The sequence below is a fragment of the Scheffersomyces spartinae genome, assembly GCF_019049425.1.
Source record: "Scheffersomyces spartinae strain ARV_011 chromosome Unknown scaffold_15, whole genome shotgun sequence".
Taxonomy (NCBI): Eukaryota; Fungi; Ascomycota; class Pichiomycetes; order Serinales; family Debaryomycetaceae; genus Lizanozyma; species Lizanozyma spartinae.
In genome coordinates this window covers 290,050-310,875 of record NW_025065062.1, presented here as the reverse complement: position 1 = coordinate 310,875, position 20,826 = coordinate 290,050, and the positions used below count along the sequence as shown (strand labels likewise).

Sequence of the window (20,826 nt, the reverse complement as noted above, 5' to 3'; positions counted from 1 at the left end):
TTCAGATCAATAATACCCACCAACTGGTATCAGCTTTGGGGCTAAGTCACTTCAAAGTACAACAGACATCGCCTTCTTCGGACCGCGGAGTTGAACCGGGGACACACATTTGAAGACCGTTGTCAAAGTGGGTTAGTGTATGACTTAAGAGTCGCTATCGTTATTGCATCACGTTACAGCATCACAATAAAGCATTACTGCCATTGTAGCATTATTGTCGTCATGAAGTACTCTCCAGGAACAAAGCTTACTGTTGGTCATCATCAAGTCTCAATTATCAAATACATTTCGGAAGGAGGGTTTGCCCATGTATACACGTGTACTACGGAACCAGCATTCAATGGATGCTCTGTGGCATGCTTAAAGAGGGTTGTTGTCCCCAATAAACTCCAATTGACATTACTTAGACAAGAAGTTGATGCTATGAGAAGGCTAAGAGGGAACCCAAACATTGTCAGCTACATTGATCTGCATGCGGCAAGATATAAACCTCATCCACTGGAGAACAGTCTTAAGGGGGAACAACAATATGAAGTGTTTTTATTGATGGAGTATTGTTCCAATAATGGGTTAATTGATTTTATGAACCAAAGATTGGTACACAAGTTAACAGAACCGGAAATTCTTCAAATAATGTATGATGTCACTTCTGGAGTTGCTATGTGCCATCACTTAAGACCCCCTTTGATCCATAGAGACATTAAGATTGAAAATGTATTGATAGATGTTAATCATAAATATAAATTGGCTGATTTCGGTTCAGCAGTTGCATATTCTAATCCCCCGACTACAAAGCAAGAGTTTGATACTTTAAAGGAAGATATAATGTATCATACTACTCCTCAATATAGAGCTCCGGAAATGATTGATCTTTCAAGAGGGTTCCCCATTGATGATAAGCTGGATATATGGGCACTAGGATGTTTCTTGTATAAGCTTTGCTATTATACCACCCCTTTTGAAAGACCCAATCAAAAATCCCTTCATGAATTAGATCAATTGATCTTATCCGCTGATACTTCTCTTCGGTTCAATGATCAACCAGGGTCAATATTCTCCCCAAGATTGAAGAATATCATCAAAGTGTGTCTTAGAGAGGACCCTAGAAGACGTCCAAATGCAGTTCAAGTGCTTTCAGAAGTTTGTAGCATGATGAACGTTTCTGTTCCTAACGTTATTCCATCAAGTGTAACCATGGCTCAACAGCATCAACAGCAACAACAATTACAACCATTATTACAACCGGCTCGTTCGGTTTCTCCAAGGAAAAAGTCTTCAGAAGATCTCTTATCACGTCCTTCCAAGTCACATTCGTCTACCTCTTTAACTAAAGAGTCAACTCCTAAAATTATACATGATTTAGTCAAGTCACCAGCTCCAACCAATAAGAACACTTCCTCATCATCGTCATCATCAAATTCATCATTGAATGCTCCTACATCGAATGTACCGGTATCATCACCAGCCAATCCGAAGTTTAGAGAAATGTTAAAATCTGCTACTTCCAATAGACCTTTGAGCTATATCGGTCCATCTGTCAGTGACGATCGTTCTAAGTCTTCTACCTCCCTTCAATCATTTGTTCATTCACAGCTCGAAAGTGAACAGGTGTATACCTTTGAGAATAACGTTAATGATTTGGACTTTCTCAGATCAAAAGAACTTGAACTGCAACAGCGAAACCACACTGGAGGGTCAATTAAATCAGCTTTTTATAGTGGCTTGAAACGGATTGGTACTGGAAATAGTAATGTCAGTTTGAATAGTCTTAACAATCAAGACACTGGACCAAAGAATAGAAGAACATCAATGAATTCAATCAAACAATTACTCACAGGTGGAGGTTCATCCAGAAAGTCTTCTAACAACAACAATAATAATAATAATAATAATAATGGGTTTAGAGCTACTGAAGATAATACTATTAAACAAGAACAAGAACCAGAAACTATTGGTAGAAAGTCTTCCATCCAGAGTCGAATGAAAATGCTTATGAAATCAAAGGACACACCAATACAAAGAACAGCCATAGGTTATGGTAAATTCACTGCTGGAATAAGTCCTGAACCCACAACTGCGGCCCAATCTCAATCATTGCATGTGGAAAAAGCAAGAGGAAGAACTATTAAAAAGGAATTGCATCCTCCTCAAATACCTTCTAGCTTAAGTTCAACGAGGCTGAATGAAGACGACAAGACTACCAACACAAAGGGGAAGCTACCACCTTCTAAACCTTCTAAGAAACCACCACCAAAACCAAAGAAACCAAAGCAATTGAATGGTATTCCGAGGAGACTCAGTAATTCAAGTGTTGAATCATTACCTGATGTTGATGATCTAGAAAGACAATTTTCTAAACGGTTTCCAACTTTAAAATTGGCATAAATATCAATAATTATGCGTGACTTTTAGCTTGTGCTTTCACTACTGGAAAAGTCTTCAACGGAATCTAAAATGAAGTCAATCCCTTCATTAAACCGTTCGGTGATAACGTCCCATAAACCATCTGACAGAGCTCTCAAGACTCTACCGAATTTCCGTCTTGGTTTCTTTCCTTCTTCAGTTCCATTTGAATCAATAGTACCATTTCTAGAACCTATGGGTCCACCAGTACTGGTAACCCAACAAGGATTATAATGACCCGTGAATACTACGGAACTTTGATAAAACCAATCAACCATGCTTTCATCCATGACAGGCACCAAAGGTTTCAATTGAGTCCGATTTAAGAACACAACCGTTCCCTTGACCAATCCCTTTAAATCTTGTGAAGGACGTTTACCATATAAGTGAACAATGGCTTGATATGCTTCACCAAACCCAACAAACACCACTTTCTTTAAATTGGAGAAATATTGAATATAGTTATCCCAAATATAAAGAAGCAATTCTTGTGCAAAGATAGTTGAATTGTAGTCCATTGGTTGTTTGGAACTGGAATCATTCTTTGGTTCAGATAACGTTGTGAATAATCCACTCAGAGGAATATTAATATCAATATAACCAAATATTTCATTCCCCAAGTCTTCACTTTTGGAGGCTTCGGATTTAAGATCCTCCATTAATTGTATTAAAGGATGTTCCAATACAACCGAGGTATTGCTTTCAATGTTCCCATTTATGGGGTTAACATTGGCCCAAACCTCTGCTGGATCATGTATGGTAACCACAAGTATAGTACAATCGTGTACGTTCTCTGTAGCAAGCACAAGGTCTTCCAAATGACCAGCTGTTCCTGTAGTGAAGGTTGACTTTTTACTATTCAGAGCAGAAGCAGCAGCAGCAGCAGCAGTGGCTGCTCTGCTTGATGTAGTAGTAGTTAATGATGAAGTAGACTCTGACTCTGAAGGGTTAGACACTTCGGGAACAATAGGTAAGCTGGTAAAGGAATGTTTGTTGCATAATTCTGCTGCTTGATAAGCTCTGATAGGATCAGCTATGTTTATTAATTTTTGGTTTGATAAATCAAAGACATCTTCAAACAGTTTTGAAGGTACACCTATTCTCAAGCAACTCCAATATTTCAGTTGGATCTTTATAACTTCATCAATGACTTCGATTGTTTCTAAATGGGGTTGCATTGAAATGGTTGATTCTGGAGGTTCACCCACAAGTACTTTAGCCACACCCAAGGCACTTTTACTAATTGAATCTAAATTATAACCACCTTCTAAAATCACTGCTAGTTTCCCCTTACCTATAGCTTTAAGTAAATGGGTCATATAACCATAACCAGCCGGAGTCACATGACACCCACCAATGATATCACCATCAGCAGCATCAAACCCTGAGGAGATGATACAAAGGTCTGGATCAAACTGTTCAATAATGGGCATAATCACTCGGTTAAAGGCATAAACATAATCACCGTCATGCATTCCTGGAGATCTCCAAGGAATATTCACGTTAAACCCTTCACCTTCATCTTCACCCACCATATTAGCACCACCAAACTTGGTACCGGGGTAGAAACGACCATTTTCATATCTATGAAGAGAGATATAAAGGACTCGAGGATCATTATAGAATGCCTTTTGAGTGCCATTACCATGATGTATATCCCAATCCAAAACCACAATTCTTCTAACAGAATCCGGGAATGAATTCAAGATGTTTTTAGCAGCAACTGCAACATTACTAAACAAACAGAATCCCCCAGGTGTATTGGGTTCAGCATGATGACCTGGAGGTCTAACGATAGCCAAACTGTTTTTAACTTTACCCTGTACCACAGCCTTACAAGCTTCAATGGATCCTCCACAACTTAACTTAGCCAGTAAATACAGATCATTGTTAACATAGATGGAATCTCCCTTTTCGGTTTCTTCAAGTAATTGGTCTCTTGACATTGTTTCTGTCAGTTGGATGAAGGCCAAATGCTCTGGCAGATGTACTTGAAGGATCTCTTCTGAAGATGCTTCCCTAATGGGGATTTTCACCATTAATGGACCCAAATCATTGGTTCCACTCAATGAACTATCATGTATAAGACCTGCTTCAGCCAAGATCTTGTATATCCTATAGATTCTTCTTGGGTCTTCCGGATGGGGATCAATGTATTCAAAATATGAAGTGAAGATTTTAGCATGGTATCTCATTCTAACATCATACACTATACCTGTTTTCAATGGAGTATAAAAGAGTTGAGGTTTTACAGGTGGAACAACCACAAGTTGTTGCTGTTCTTCTTTAAGTCTCTTGCCGCCGCCATTGACTTGCTCTTCTTCTACTTCGTCTTCCGGACTTCTTTTCATGGTTAGAGACAGTATTTCCAAGGTACCTACCTTGAAAATATTGAAATCTTCATTTTGTCTTAGACTTTTGTTGTTGGTTGACTTTGTGTCACAGACAACTATATGCGTTACTGTCATAGTAGAAGCGAAGGTTGGTGTAATAGTAAGGGAACACAGCAGAACAGCAGTAGCAGTATATATGGGATACTACACGCAGCAGAGCAGAAGTATATACAAGGTATGTACATAGACGTATATACATAGACGTATATACAAAGTATATACATAGACATATATACATAGACGTATATATAGTATGTATAGCAGTATCCTTTGCAGTATATGTAGCGGGCCACTGTAGTATACATAGTGGTATACATTGTAGTATACATAGTGGTGTACATAATGGTATATACATGGAAGTGTATATAGTAGACATAGCAGTTTACATAGCAGTACACTGCAGTATACTGTAGTATGTCATACAGTTCATTCACTACTATTTCTATTGTATATAGTGGACTACCATAGAACCTGCGATACCGTACTACAGTTCAAATTAGGGTACAGTAGTTCTATACGACACTGCTATACGACACTACTATTGTCATACCGGACCACTACTTGCTACTGCTCCACATGTGATACTGTACCTTTGACTGTTGATCAAAATGGGCCCTCTTATTCTGATCCACGCCCCTATGGAAAAAGTCGCAAAGTCGTTTGACCCATAAAAAATTGACAACAACGACCATCATCACAACAGCCACTTGATAACAAACATAATACATTTAGAGGCCGTATATATAACTAGTATTACTACTACTGCTGCTATTATTACTGCTAATACTATTACTATTACTGATATCACTACAACCCAATAACATGTCTGGGAACGACGACTTTGCTTACGATTATGATCATTTATATAAGATTGTATTGATTGGTGACTCAGGAGTTGGGAAATCTAATTTGTTATCACGTTTCACAAGAGATGAATTTAATTTGGAATCAAGATCAACCATTGGAGTTGAATTTGCTACAAGAACTTTAGAAGTTGATGGGAAACGAGTCAAAGCTCAAATTTGGGATACTGCTGGTCAAGAAAGATACAGAGCAATCACTAGTGCTTATTATAGAGGAGCTGTTGGTGCTTTAGTGGTTTATGATATTTCTAAAACTGAGTCATATGAAAGCGTATCAAAATGGTTAAAAGAATTGAGAGAACACGCAGACGCTAATATTGTAATTGAATTGGTTGGTAATAAACTGGATTTAGATCATTTAAGAGCAGTTCCAACAGACGAAGCCAAAAATTTCGCTAATGAAAATAATCTATTATTCACTGAAGCGTCCGCTTTGTCTGCTGATAATGTTGAACTATCATTCCATCAATTAGTTAAAAACATCTATGAAATGGTTAGTAAGCATCAACTTGATACAAAGGAAAATGGGGGCTCATCGTCAAAACCTTCTGGTCCTACAATCTCTTTGACTCCGGCTCCGGAGCAAAGAAAGAATTCTTCAAATTCAAATTGTTGTTAGACGTAATTATATGCTTTATTTTAGTTGAATAAGGGTTGATAATATAAAATATAACTTTAGTTGATTCTTTTGGTTCTGGGGATCTTGATGGGTCTACTAACACCTTTACCCTTTTCTAAACTTGAAACCAATCTAGTTCTAGCATCTTTGGTTGGACCACATTCAATAGCCATACTAACTATTTGTTCTCCTCTTAGTATAATCAACCCTAGAGATCTTCTCTCCTCTTTCTTCACAGTGGTTGCGGTGCTATTGATATTATTATTACTGTTATTATTATTATTATTGCGACGTAATTCATTCATGACTTTCTTGGGAATTCGGACGTCTTCAGCGTCGCTAAGAACAACATTTAAGTACTGGTCAAACGCTAAGAGTGTCCCAACATATGTGCGACCATCTATCAGTAGAATTCGGAGTCTATAGTTGATCAAATCTGAAAGCTTTGTTTTCTTTCCTATCGCATTCATCGAGACGGAGCAGCGGGAAGAGCAGTAGGAGCGCAATAAAATCAGCACTAATAACAATACCATCAACAGTAAACAGGTGATGGTCTTCTACTAATATCATCACTTCAAAAATCTCCTCGCGCTACCAGTTCGCGCAGCCAGTGCGGTGTGTTTCCCTTGACAAGAACTCGTTGATGCTAACTATAATGCACGCCTACAAGACACTGCTACATTATACAAGCAAGAATGACTAAAGAAGAATTGAAGACTGAAGCTGAGTCTAACACCGAGACCAGCACCGAGACCAGCACCGAGACCAAAGCTGTGGAGGAGAAGACCAAAACCGAGACTAAGAGTGAGGACACCACTGAGGCTGAACCCAAGAAGGAAGAAGGTGAACCCAAGGAACAAGGCGAAACTTCAACCACCACCACCACCAAGAGAAACATAGACTCCGAAACCTCTTCCAAAAAGAAACATAAGAAGAGAAGAAGAAACTACGAAGACGATTTGCCCAAGGAATCCGAAGAGAAAACCGTAGCCAAAGACTCGGAAGACAGTGACGAAGGGAATGATGAAGAATTGGTTGAAGAAGATGAAGATGAAGACTTGAATGAAATTGATGTTTCCAATATCATCACTACTGGCCGGAGAACAAGAGGCAAGGTGATTGATTTTGTAGCTGCCAACAAGGCAATTGAAAAGGAAGGTCTGGTTCGTGAAGAAGATGATGACGGAGATTTCGATGAAAAAGTTTAATTAGCTTATTATTATATATAAAGTCTATATAATAGTAATAAAATCAAAAGTACTATAAAAAAATTAAAACCAACCCAAAGTAAAGAAATAAAACAGACGGCTCTAGAATGAGCTTTATATATGTGTATATGTTTTTTTTTTGAAGCTTTTATAGTTTTCTTGTTTTTTTATAGGGTTTTAGTAGCCACAGTATAGTATAGTATAGTAGCAGCATTGTATAATGTGTATAGTTGGTAATAGGACCATTAAAATTTTATTGTTGATCAACATGTAGATGCAACATTGTAGTAGAAGGGATTTGTGTAGCCAACAAAATTGTGTGGATAACCATTGACGGTGGCAGGTAGAGGAGCCATGACATATGTACCTTGAGATTCCAAGTGGTGTTGGAAATGACTAGGTTGTTGTTGTGGTAGTGGTTGTGGTTGTTGGCCTGCCATCATGGTAAACATGGCTCCGGCATTACCCATGATGGCACTACTACCGTAGGGAAGTACAGGAGGAACGGGTACACCAGTGGTACTAGCCCAAATACTCTTGGAAAATTGAGTGGATGAAGCTGACCAAGTGGGTGCATTGTCGTACATGGACACGGGGGATGACATGAGGAAAGGTGATGAAGCAGAATGATAATGTTTCCCACCATCGGAATCACATATTGGCGATGATTGCACAGATGGTAAGTACGACTGCGATAATCTCAGCTTTGTCCAAGTCTTAGTATGCTGTGGGGGTTGATATTGATCTTGAAGCACGTTTTGCATGGGCGGTGGTACTTGTGGTACAGCCACTCCATTATAAAATAGTGGCGGAATATAAGCTTGTTGTGGTTGCTGATACATTGGATGTTGTGACTGCTGTTGATAATTAGGTACCACAAAGTTCTGGTTATGGTAAGTCAAATCAACTGAAGGACTGTATAACGGAGATGAAACAGGAGAATGAGAATAGCTTGGGATTTTGGGTGATAATGAATTGGCTGAGACTGGAGATGAAGATGTCAACCTTGATGATTGTTGTTGAGTCACCTTAGACAACCACGTAGCCCAGCATTCTTCCAAAGTCATTATATTGGATTCAAAGTTGACCACATTCAATTGCCATTCAACTTCTTCAAGCCATAAACGTTCTTCTAAATTCAAAATCTCAACAGCTAAACCAGTGGCACCATACCATGATTTATTTGTAAAAGTATTATCATCATTGAACTTATTGGCTAATATCAAGGCAATAACCAACTTCAAAAAGATTTCCAGTTCATTTAGCAAGTCGAGATGTTTAGGACAATATCTTTGGTTTAAATACTCTAAAGCAATAATGATTGTAGATTTTGGTAACCTAGTAGCAAATAAAACTGACACAAGTAAACTTTCAAACTCTTTAGTTGGGTTTCTTGTTTGTTTCAACATACCAAAAGAACACCATGATAAAAACGCTGACATTGTTGGCAACTCGTAGTCCAAGACAGAACTGATCCCACCATTAACAGCGGGAGCTTCTTCTTTAACAGGTAGTACAGCAATAGGCTGTTGTTGTTGTCTTTGAGCTTCATGAGGATAAAACTGGGAAGCTTGATAATTAGATGAAGGGAAATATGGTGGATGAACAGCTGAGTTTGCAGGGATTCCTGAAGGAGCTGCTCTGGAAGCAGCAGTAGCTGACGAAGCCATAGAAGGGATTCGATGACCTGCTGTTCCCAAGTTGGAATTATAATGAGACGTTTGAAACAACATATGAATAATGGATAGCAGTAGTAGTAAAGTTCTGGTTTGACAAATAATAAGAAAAAAGGAAGCTTAGGACTGAAGTCAGAACTGGCACAGCTTTCTTTCTATGAAAAAATTAATTAATTAATTAATGAATAACGAATACTTAATGAAAAGTTCGTTTTCCAATAAAATTCTTTTGAGGCACCACTCTGGACAGTTGAATGATAAATTAATATCTCAACTAAAAGTATAGGCTTCAGTTTTAGTAATAAAGAAAAGCTTGAAAGCACTGGAAAATATAGCTGAAAAGTAATATTTCCTTTGCAAAAAGCCAAAACTCAAGGTTTCCTCTTTATTCCCACAATATAGGTATTTAATGTTGATATTAAGATCAACACTATCCACAAAGTATTAAAAACACTTGAATTTGTATCAATACACAATCCAAGACTTAATCCAAAGTGACCGCAAATGTAAGGAGATAATTTGGATGGGAGGGAGATGAGTCAAGTATGGGGGTGCTTCAACAGGGAGAAGAGCCTTGAAGTAAGCTTCTTAATCAACACACTTGTGGAACTCGTGTAGCAAATTTTAATTGAAAAAAAGAATCTAACATCAGAAAATTCATCCGTGACACAAAACCACACATTGCCCTGCTCGCTCTCTTTCTGTGCCTGTCTACTATAGTCCCATCCCTTCCAGTTACACAAAAGAGTACACAGGGTTAGCATTTTTTTGTTATTCACCATGTAGGAATAAGGCGGTACCCTTGACCTGACCTGAACTGGCGCTTACATAGTCAGTTGTTTCTGTACATAACATAAAACTTATTATGGGTGTAAAACCAGTGGCAATGGTAATTGGGATTGGGATGCAATGTCAACAAACAATACAAAACCACCAATTGAAACAACAAGTGGTCTCTCTTGAAATCGCTTAATACCAATTAGAGTCAACAAATACCATTAATGTTGTCACAGTTGATAATACTGTTAGTACTGATATTGATATTGCGCAATTGAGGTGTATGTTTACTTATTTGGTAGTAGACTTGACCATACGGAATTTAACATTCCCTAATCATCATCTATCTCAATAGTTGCCACGGATCTTATAGGGTGTGGCGTGGCGTGTGTCATTTGAAGGCATTGGCAAGGGGGGATGAGTGCTTTTAGGAAGAATCGGTGTAGGGACGACGTACTTACACAAGCAAGGAGAGTATTATTATTGTATGTGATAGAGCTCAGCGTAATATTATGATTTTGTGTGTGTGTGTGTTTGGTAGCGCGGTCTTACTTAGTGAATGATGTTAGTAAAAAATGGGTGATGTAAATAAAAACCATTAGGGGTAAATATGGTAGGGAACGACAATGTGAAAGGGACGCTTCATTAGAAGTCAGTCATATTATTTTGAGTTTATGGTGGTAATGTATTTAAACTGTATTGTCATGGGATTGTAACTATTTCATGTATGCGACATAATCATTTGCGACAACGACTTTTTTTAGTTTCACGTGACGGTTAGGGCATACCCCTTGAAGGATGTGGTTTACATGAATATAGCTGTAGAATACGATATTATTCATTGACAGGTATGTATGTCTACAAGGTTAAGGCAGTAGCTTTTGAATGGAATTCTAAATGGTAGTCTGTAGTGTTCTAAAATAAATCTGTGTCGTGTTGAAACTCATAACTCCTATTATAAGCTGGAGTTCAGTTTCAAAACTGGTAAGCATTATTTTTGTCTTCATTACTACTATTAATGCCAAAACTATATTGCCAGGACACACATATACTGCTCTATTTGGAAAAGTTAATTGATACTTTAATTGTTCCCAAAATCAAGCCATGCTTCTGTTAGTCCTTGCACAGCTCATTTTCTTGATGGTTTGCACCCATTTTATTTGGATACCCAATAGTGAGACAAAAGATCTGATAAGCGTCACATACAATCCTAGGTCTACAAATGTTAATTCATGTGTAATTCCAATTGAACAACTCTACAACGAACAACTTCTACAAACGTCCCATTAGATAAACTTGATTGAACCGTACTAGGAGAACGTATCTACTGGTTGATAAGGTCGGGAGTTATCGGAAATCACCCTCGGAAACGTGACAGAGTAGAAAAAACCCGTATCTAATCGAGGGCAGTTACCCATTTCCGAGGCATACACAAATGCCAAACAAAGATACGATACTCAAAAGCTCAACCATACATAGTGCATTCCTAATAACTTACCCACCAATAAGTGGTATGAATCAGCTTAATCACGACAATGGAAACAGGAAAAATCGATGCCAGTCATGCGGCGGCGTTGGCTGCTTTTAAAAGGCCGGGTAAGCCGTCTAATACAAAGAACCCCTCTAACAATAACCTACTTAGAGGTAACAGTGTAGGCCAAACAATATCAACTCCAACTCATCCTAATGCGGCCTCCACCACTAGCTTAACGTCCAGTAGTCTGGCAGTAGCTCATCATGGGAAAATCGGAGCAAAATATCCAGCTACCTCAGCTAAACAACAAGTACGAAATATATATCTGACACTACTTAATACCCCCAAGTCCTCCACGACAGATTTGAGTAACAAGAGAGCCCCTTCTAAGATGGCAACTAGCGCTGGAATCGCTGCTGCAAACGCAAGAAGTGAACAACAACTGAGAGTTAATAATAATATAGATACTCAGGATCTGACACTAGCTTCAACTTCATCCAGCTCAGTGTTATCAAGCACAAGTGCTGCCATCACTGCGGCACGAACTCTGCATAGTCATCATCAAACACCCTCTTCTAGCGATAATGAGAATGGAGAAAGTCATCATCATTTATCTGATAAGGTACATTCATCGTCATCATCATCCTTTTCACTGAGAATTGCCAACAGACAATCAACAGCCGGTCCCAGTGGTAAACGGACTGTTATTACCGCACCAAAACATACTACAACTAATAAATCCCAAATTCAAGTTACAGATAGTGGAACTAATGAAGTACTAGCCCAAGGGAAGATGGCATCATCATCTATGAGTCACAGTCCAATGGCATCATCTTCCGAAGTATACTCTATTTCTCTGAGTAACCCATCGCTGGCGGTGGTTGGAAGACTTGACTTGGTCAAATCCCAAGCTAAAGCAAAGGAAAATATCAAACAGCTCAAAATATCAATAGATTCAAAGATAACTTCTCGAGATCATGAACATAGTCGTATTCCAGGTGGTTATGCTCCTCTGGAAATGATAAAAAATGTTAGAGATGCCATTTCTTCTCGTATGGTGTCAAACCCAACTGCTGTTCAACCCTCTGAAGAGAATAACGCCATGATCCAAAGTATTCGCGATTCAATCAACCTGAGACGCTTAAGTCACATGTCTCAAAGTGATCCCCATCTTCCTTACCGTCTTTATGAAAGAATAAGTCCGTTATGTTCCCCAGATTCGGCGAAGTTGACGACAGAGGGTCATGATTATTTTAGTATTTTAAAGACAACTTCCAACCTGGCACCTGAATTTGCTAATTTTGACCTGAGTAATGGAGGTCGGACTTCCATTGATAATATTAAAGACTTGAAGGCTACAACACACTCTCCACTACTTGAAGAGAAGGAAGAATCAAACCTTCTGAACTACGGGCATGATTATTTCACTTCAAATAGAAGTATAGCCGAGAGTCTCAGTGGGAGTGGGGGGATGCAATCTCCTATTAGTGTTAGTGAGAATCAATCTGTTTGTGAATCAGCATTTGAAGAAGTAAATGAAGAACTCTTAAGTGTTCCAGCGTCCCATTTTACTTGTTCCGATTCAGGACTGGAATCGAGATCATTTGGTGGTAGTGGTGGTAATAATAGCAATGCTATATTTCAACATGGAAATGGGTCAAGACTGGTGAGTAGTGATTTCCTTCAATCACCTTGTTTGGGAGTGGGAGGGAAGGCTATTAGAGCACCCTCCTTTGCTAGTTCTCTGTCACTTTCAAGTTCCTTTAAAAACTTGGACTTTGATGAACCTGGAACTCTCATCGCTCCCAACATCAAGTCCCCATTAAGTACATTAGCCAATCAAGAAATAAAGGGAAATGGTGAAGGAAGTAGTAGTGGGAAATCTAGACCAAAAAGGAAAGCTCCACCTCAATTACTGTCACCTGAATTACCGCCTACAACTATTTCACCCAAGTTGAGCAATAAATCTAATTCTTCATTAGGCAATACATCTGGCTTAGAAGATCAAACTGCATTCCCCAGGTTCCCAGAAATATTCAAGCGTGGAAAAACAGACCCTCAGACACTGTTATTTGGAAAGAAGAAAACATCGAAGCAACAAAAGGGAGTTTATTATGATGTTAATTTATTGGATGATGACCATGAAAGTTTGAGTTCTGAAATTCTCCCAACTTCAACGACGACGGGAACAACAGGAACAACAGGAACAACAGGACCAACTACCGCAACAGTAACACCAACAACACCAAGAGGTGTTTCTAATCCAATACGTTTAAAGACAACCATGAGGGATCAAAAGAAGAATAGAAGGGATACATTTAATGAAAATAAACCATGGAAACACCATAGTGATTTGAATTTTCTTTCTGAGAGTGAAAGGAAGAGATATGAAGGTGTTTGGATGAGCAACAAAGGGTTGTATATAAAGTCCGTTGCTACGAAGCTTGTGGGAGTAGATTATGAAGATAATAATGAGGATGATAACAAGAAGTCAACCATAGAGTGCACAACTTCAGATCAATCGTTAGTTGCTGCTCGATTGTCTGCAAATCATAAAACGGCAGATTTAAAAGCCAGTGATGCACAATTTCATAATTTGGAGTCTGTACAACCCAATGAATTGATCCATGGGATTGTTATAAAGCGGATCTGGAAACGATGTAGACTTCCTGATTCTACGTTGGAAACCATATGGAATTTGGTTGATTTCCGAAAAGATGGCACACTAAATAAACCGGAGTTTTTAGTGGGTATGTGGCTAATTGACCAATGCCTTTATGGGAGGAAGCTTCCTAAGAAAGTGGACAACAAAGTATGGGAAAGTTTAGGCAGCATTGGAGTTACATTAAGGAAAAGGAAGAGATAAATGAAGATAGATTATGTTACTTTATATACGAATAAAACAACCTGGGGAAGACTCGAACAGGAGCCCGGCGCTCCCATATCACTATTGGCAATAGAATCGTTAAAATATAACAGTAGAGAAATCAAAATAGGTAACTACAAACTTTAGACGAAGTCTTCCTCCTCCTCTTCTTCTTCTTCTTCTTCTTCTTACTTCCTCAGGAGACCAACAGTTCCCACAGCTCCATCTAAGTATTAGCCAGCCAGCCAATCAACATGGATCTTATAGATATCCTTTCCAATGATGAACCTTATTCAGGGTTGCAAGTCTCACCACTATCCGAAGAACAAGACTCTGATATGGTGTTCCATCTCCCCACACCCATGACTCAGTTTCAAATGGATTTGAATGAAGTTATGGTTCAGCTTTTCTATGGAGAACTTACCCAAGCCGTATTTGAAAGTAGTCCTCACAAGCGAACAAGCATTGATAGCATATTGGATTCGCACCCTGGTGCCCACAATACCAATAGTGGTGACATTTCAGGTAGACATTATGAAAAGATGAATATTTTATTCAACCAATTAAGGATCGTATCAAAGCACCCATCGCTATTAGTTGATCATTTTATACCCAAGAAGTTGCTATTATTAGAGGTTGTAGATAGGTTGATTAATATGAGTGGGAAGTTTCAAATCTTCAATAGACTCATAGATAATTTGATTGATAGGAATGAAAAGTATCATCTTATGGTGGTAGCTGAAAGTGTTAAAGAATTGGAACTCATAGAGGGTTTAATAATTGGTAAGACCTTACTATATCAGAACTTGAGCAGGTCTAAGTTATACGAAGAAGATGAACCCACAGATGAAGATAGAGTCAACTTTAAATTAACAGTCTATTTGATCACTACTCAGGTATTATACAATAAATATACCTCTACTACTGAAAGTGATGTTAAACCAAATGCGATCTTCACATTTGATAATTCATTGAATATCAAAAGTCCAAGCATTGAACTCTTACGTATAGGTTCTAAAGTTCCCATACTTATCCCTACTCCCTTGTTTTCCATAGACCATATTATTGTTGATCATCCAGAACCAGAATTGAGTTTGAATAGTCATGACATTTCTTCCCAAATTTTCAAATGGCAATTCAATGTATTGAAGATCTTCATTATGAAACGATCCTATTATTTTGAAACAAATTTAGACGACTTCTTTGTTGAATATTATGAACCAAAAATGGATTCTTTAATCAGTTGGCTTTATAATTATGAAACAACATTATTTCCCTTACGTCATGTTCAAAGGAAATTCGATGAATTGATGAATAGATCTTTTAGTGATGAAGAATTCAGCAATGCACTTGAAAGGAACTTCATTCCAGATTCAGTTACCCAGTTCAACACTTCAATGGATTATAAGTTATTCAGATCGCAGTTTGCCGAAATCCTCCATGATAGAGTGAACATAATTTATCGAGAATTGGATGGTAATCTCACACACACTTTAGCAAACTACAGAGAACAAGAGACCAAGAGACAGTTGGAATACGATGCTGATGAAGAAAGAATAGCTGAAGCCTATCGGAAACTAAGGAAATCAAACGATGAATTGGTTCTTGTTGAAAGAAAGCTTGTCAGAGTCGAGACCGATGCTACCAAGTATTCTTGCAAGAGACACGAGTTAGAGGCCAAGTTGAAGTTGTTGAATGAGATTAAAGATCGTCTAAAGGTACAACCTGAAGTAAAGAAACAAGCAAGTGCTGAACCACTGAAGGAAGAAGAATCAAATGATATAAAACCAAATGGCGACTTGCTTGAAGCAAAGGAGTATAATGGCGTGGTTTCTGACCCAATAAAAGAAAACGAACTTCCAGTTAAGGTGGAAGAGCAACATATTGATGTAGAAATGGAAGATGCAAGTAAGATTGATACTACTGGTAGTGATAACTTAGTATCGAGCAATCCGGAATCAGAAACACAAATAGTTTCAAATGGATCTATGGGCTCAAAAGGAGTGAATGGAGAAAATACTGATAAAGAAACCATGAAACAACCTGAACAACCTTCTATTGAAGAAACTGAATCCAAAAATGTGCCTGAAGATCAGGTTTTAGAAGAATCTACAAATAGACAAGATTCTCGTAATGAAGTTGAGAATAATACAGACAAGATAGTGTCACAACCAGAGAAGGAGATTTCAATAACAGAGTCTAAACAGAACCAAGAAGAAACGACTGCCTCAATTGAAAAGGATATACTGAAAGAAACTGAAGCTGACGTTACCGACACGGTTATGATTGATGTTTCAGCAATGGCCGAGGTCTCAGCTAGAGATACAGAAATGGAACAAGTTTCTGATAATGGTGAAAAGAAGAGTTCTGTTTCACAGTTGGATGACTATGAGGGAACAAAGGAGTCAAAGCTTGTTGATGAGAACAATATCGATAACAGAACTAGTTTTGTTACAGAAACCAATACTGGAGTAGATAACAAAGAGCTCTTGACACAATCTGAGGGAATGAGTGAGCCTGAAATAGAAAACAGTGGAATAAAATCAAGCTGTGATGGTGTTGGTAGCTTACCAGAAAACACAAAGGAAGAAACGATGGCAGAAGGAACCAAGACAGATTTACTGGGGGAATCTATTTTGGAAGGAACCAATGAAAAGTCCACAGTGGAGGGTAGTAGGACGGATTTAGTACAAGAAGTATCAACAGATGACCCCAAGATTGATGCAGAACAAGACTTGACAACAGAAGCCGTTAAGTCAGAATTTTCAGAGACAGAGTTTTCGGAAGACTTTAAGGCAGAATCGATGAAGGCAGAAATAAAAGAAGCACTAAACTCCCAATGTGACGACGCTTTAAGCGATGGGGAACTTGAAAAACAGGAGAAACTAATTGCTGAGCTCACTAGGAAATGTGAAGAAGCAAATGAGCAGTTTAATTCCTTTGAAGAAGAAACAGAAAGTCTCAGAGCCAAATATCAAATCCAATCTTCAGAAGCTGTTCAACTATCAAGACAATTGGAATCATTGACTCACAAATACCAAAGTATCCAAAAGAGTATTGCTCGTCCAGGACTCAAGATCTTGCCTACCCTACGTGGAAGAGAATCAATTATGACTACTGAAGCTCTATTGGATAAGCTACAACGGGAGAACCGGTTCATGAAGCTGTTCATCGATAGTAAACTTGATTCACTCGTTAAACAAAGAGGAGCCATTGTTGATTCCACATCCCCCGGTAGTAATTCCCGACTTGGACGCGGAGCTAGTCGGTCATCAACCCCGTTCTAATCAAGCTGGGGTTAGTATCATAGTTGATTTTATACACAGCTTTGTATGATATAAAGAGGGCTTCTGTATTAGGACTACGAATTGGTAGCGCGCGCATATTCCCAGCTACCCCAGCCAAACGTAGTGCATATAACAGTACTCATTATTAACGTTCCGAATTACCCCTCGGGTGTTAATCATCACTAAATTGAATTGGTGGACTTCTTCTTCTTCTTCTTCTACTTCTTAAGACTCAATTGATTACAGTTATAACATGAAGACCCCAATGGTCATGGCCACGGCGTTAAGCGGCTTGACTATGCCTTCCACCTTAGAAGAAGCCGTAGCAATGGGTGGTGCATTAGAACATAACGTGAGAGTAACAGTGTGCAACTACTATAACGGGTTCGAGTCCTGGACAGACCAATTGTCGTTAATTAAAGATTTAACTTTTGTTTATTCAGTATGGAATTTGATATGGCCTATTTGTCAAACGGTAAGGGGTTATGGCGTTATTGGCAGTATTAAGAAGTTGGTTACCAGTGTTTCCAAAGTGGTAGCTAAAGCTGTGCTACAGTTGCCAATCATAAAGCCAAAAGTAGAGGCAGAATTAGAATCAACCAAAGCAATGATGTATGACATGATCATCAAGAATGATCTGAGTTTATTACAGTTCCCGGTTCTTCCGCAAGAGGGTCTTGAAGATAGAACCGTGTTGGAGGAATTGGATAAACTCCAGCTATTGGAGCACTCTGATTGGTCAAAGGGTAGGGTTAGTGGTGGAGTTTATCATGGAGGAAATGATCTTTTACAGTTGCAAGCTGACGCTTATGCTAAGTATTCCATTGCTAATCAATTACATCCTGATGTATTTCCTGGAGTACGTAAGATGGAGTCTGAAATCGTTTCTATGGTGTTAGATATCTTTAATGCCCCTAAGGAAACCGGCTGTGGATGCACTTCTTCCGGTGGTACTGAATCGTTATTACTTGCTGGACTTGCAGCTCGTGAATACGGTAAACGGAAGAAGGGCATCGCCAAACCCGAAGTCATTGCTCCAATTACTATCCATGCGGGTATAGAAAAGGCATGCTACTATTTTGGAATGAAGTTACATAAAGTTGAATTGGATCCTGACACTTATAAGGTTGATCTTGGCCGAGTGAAGAAGTTAATAAATAGTAATACGGTATTACTTGTTGGCTCTGCACCTAATTATCCTCATGGAATCATAGATGATATTGAAGGGTTATCTAAATTGGCAGTGAAATACAATATCCCCTTACATGTTGATGCTTGTTTGGGGTCGTTTGTGGTATCATTTTTAGAACCTTCTAAAGTTCATGGTGAAGATGTAAAATTGCCTTTATTTGATTATCGTCTTCCTGGGGTCACTTCAATTAGTTGTGATACCCATAAATATGGCTTTGCTCCCAAAGGGTCCTCTGTGATCACTTATCGATCAAAAGAATTAAGAGAATGCCAATACTATATACTGGTGGATTGGACAGGTGGGATGTATGGCTCTCCTACACTTGCAGGGTCTCGACCTGGAGCATTATCGGTTGGATGTTGGGCTACTATGGTCCATTTTGGTAAGGAGGGGTATAAGAAATCGTGTACGGAGATAGTGAAGGCCACTATGAAATTGAAGAAGGCCATTAAAACTCACAAAATTCTACTGGAAAACTTGGAGATTATAGGTGATCCCATTGTTTCTGTATTAGCCTTTAAAGTGAAGAATGAAGCTTTCAATGCCTGGCAATTGGCAGATATTCTTAGTGCAAAAGGTTGGCATTTTGCTACGTTACAGAATCCGGCTGCTTTACATTTTGCGTTAACAAGATTAACCGTACCAGTTGTTGATGAACTTATTGAGGACGTTGTAGCCGCAGTTAAGGAAGCGATTGCCATGGCTGAATCCAATCCTAAGAAACTTAGTGGTGATACTGCAGCCATTTATGGGGTTGCAGGAAGTGTTCACACCGGTTCGATTGCCGGTCGGATCATTTCTGTATTTTTGGATGGACTTTATGAAACCAAGCCGTAGATTAACACAGATTTAGGAGCGTATTATAGTAGTATATGATAGTATACTATAGTGTGTTATAGTACATTTCAATTGCACATAGTATGTTATAATATCGGTTCATGCACGACGTGCTTATCAGTGACGTCTTCCAAAAACGGACATGGGATCCGAGTGACTATTGTTTCAACTTATCATCATGAAGAATGATACAATCTTAATGCTGATGTTACTAGAATAACCTCTTCCTTAGACCCGATGCTAAGTTGTTCTGCCTTTGAGGGAATCTCTCGGGTTTTCAGTACGGCGTCGTTATGCTGCTGGATATGTGCCCAGCTACCGCAGATCATTACCAACTACCATTCCAAGTCAGCTGAAGGGATTAGTCCTTTCTTCTTGGGACTTTGGCTCATGGGAGACTTTTTGGCATTCACTAGTGGTCTTATGAATGACGCCGTATTGGGGTTTCAGATCCTATTAAGCGTATTCTTTCTTGCTAATGATTTGACCTTATGTTATCAGTACTATTACTATAACAGTGTGTATCCCCACACATATACACCCGTTCATATTAGTAATAATGATGATAATGATGATGATAATACTAAACAGATAGACGCAATGATAGGCACACAGAGTAATGCCGAGGTTCATGACCCTTCTAGTGTTGCAATTCAAATCAAGAGACCACTGGGGGATGAGACAGGTTCGTTGTCTTCAACCTCAGGACCGAGCTATGATTCTGTTGATGATGCAAGACAGCCAGGACTAATGAAAACTGTATTAGCCGGTGCTGCAATCATTGGCAATGTCAACGGTATGATGAATAATAACGTTAACGCAGTTACTGCAAGTTCTAATAAACTTTTAGGACTAGTGCTAGCTTGGGGGTGCACCTGCTTTTATGTTGCATCTAGATGTCCTCAACTATTGAAGAATTATCAACGGAAATCTGTGGATGGCATATCTCCATTACTCTTTGGGGCAGCACTAGGAGGTAACTTAACTTATACTCTATGCATTGTTACTAGCTGTAACTTTGTCTATGCAAATAATAGACACCAGTTTTTTATGAGCCAGCTTCCTTATATATTGGGATCGTCGGGGACCATAGTTTTTGACATTGGATACTTCTATCAGCGGTACATTTATCGAGATAGTGGTAGGAATACCTCTAATATGCCCTTAGAGGATTGGGATGATATAGTTGTTAGAGTAGAGCCATGATATATATTGATGTAAATGTTAAATC

The 20,826-nt window shown here is 38.7% G+C and overlaps 9 protein-coding genes across 9 annotated transcripts; 7 read left to right on the top strand and 2 right to left on the bottom strand.

Annotated features, from left to right (window-relative positions):
• Positions 1-222: 222 nt before the first annotated feature.
• On the top strand, positions 223-2,385 carry PRK1 (serine/threonine protein kinase; the record flags this gene model as incomplete). Its single annotated transcript, XM_043192174.1, has 1 exon — positions 223-2,385. One exon carries the CDS (start codon positions 223-225, stop codon positions 2,383-2,385), a length of 2,163 nt encoding a protein of 720 aa, XP_043048469.1.
• A 23-nt stretch (positions 2,386-2,408) lies between these two features.
• On the bottom strand, positions 2,409-4,754 carry HDA1 (histone deacetylase; the record flags this gene model as incomplete). Its single annotated transcript, XM_043192173.1, has 1 exon — positions 2,409-4,754. One exon carries the CDS (start codon positions 4,752-4,754, stop codon positions 2,409-2,411), a length of 2,346 nt encoding a protein of 781 aa, XP_043048468.1.
• An 864-nt stretch (positions 4,755-5,618) lies between these two features.
• YPT31 (Rab family GTPase) lies at positions 5,619-6,278 on the top strand (the record flags this gene model as incomplete). The annotated part of the gene is made up of 1 exon (XM_043192172.1): positions 5,619-6,278. One exon carries the CDS (start codon positions 5,619-5,621, stop codon positions 6,276-6,278), a length of 660 nt encoding a protein of 219 aa, XP_043048467.1.
• A 695-nt stretch (positions 6,279-6,973) lies between these two features.
• KQ657_001373 (uncharacterized protein) lies at positions 6,974-7,486 on the top strand (the record flags this gene model as incomplete). The annotated part of the gene is made up of 1 exon (XM_043192171.1): positions 6,974-7,486. One exon carries the CDS (start codon positions 6,974-6,976, stop codon positions 7,484-7,486), a length of 513 nt encoding a protein of 170 aa, XP_043048466.1.
• A 263-nt stretch (positions 7,487-7,749) lies between these two features.
• CLG1 (Clg1p) lies at positions 7,750-9,219 on the bottom strand (the record flags this gene model as incomplete). Its single annotated transcript, XM_043192170.1, has 1 exon — positions 7,750-9,219. One exon carries the CDS (start codon positions 9,217-9,219, stop codon positions 7,750-7,752), a length of 1,470 nt encoding a protein of 489 aa, XP_043048465.1.
• A 2,255-nt stretch (positions 9,220-11,474) lies between these two features.
• Positions 11,475-14,279, top strand: IRS4 (Irs4p; the record flags this gene model as incomplete). The annotated part of the gene is made up of 1 exon (XM_043192169.1): positions 11,475-14,279. The coding sequence occupies one exon, from the start codon at positions 11,475-11,477 to the stop codon at positions 14,277-14,279; it is 2,805 nt and encodes a 934-aa protein (XP_043048464.1).
• A 254-nt stretch (positions 14,280-14,533) lies between these two features.
• On the top strand, positions 14,534-17,566 carry KQ657_001370 (uncharacterized protein; the record flags this gene model as incomplete). Its single annotated transcript, XM_043192168.1, has 1 exon — positions 14,534-17,566. One exon carries the CDS (start codon positions 14,534-14,536, stop codon positions 17,564-17,566), a length of 3,033 nt encoding a protein of 1,010 aa, XP_043048463.1.
• A 253-nt stretch (positions 17,567-17,819) lies between these two features.
• On the top strand, positions 17,820-19,595 carry KQ657_001369 (sphinganine-1-phosphate aldolase; the record flags this gene model as incomplete). Its single annotated transcript, XM_043192167.1, has 1 exon — positions 17,820-19,595. The coding sequence occupies one exon, from the start codon at positions 17,820-17,822 to the stop codon at positions 19,593-19,595; it is 1,776 nt and encodes a 591-aa protein (XP_043048462.1).
• Positions 19,596-20,022: 427 nt separating this feature from the next.
• KQ657_001368 (uncharacterized protein) lies at positions 20,023-20,801 on the top strand (the record flags this gene model as incomplete). The annotated part of the gene is made up of 2 exons (XM_043192166.1): positions 20,023-20,030; positions 20,114-20,801. 2 exons carry the CDS (start codon positions 20,023-20,025, stop codon positions 20,799-20,801), a joined length of 696 nt encoding a protein of 231 aa, XP_043048461.1.
• Between the last annotated feature and the right edge of the window lie 25 nt (positions 20,802-20,826).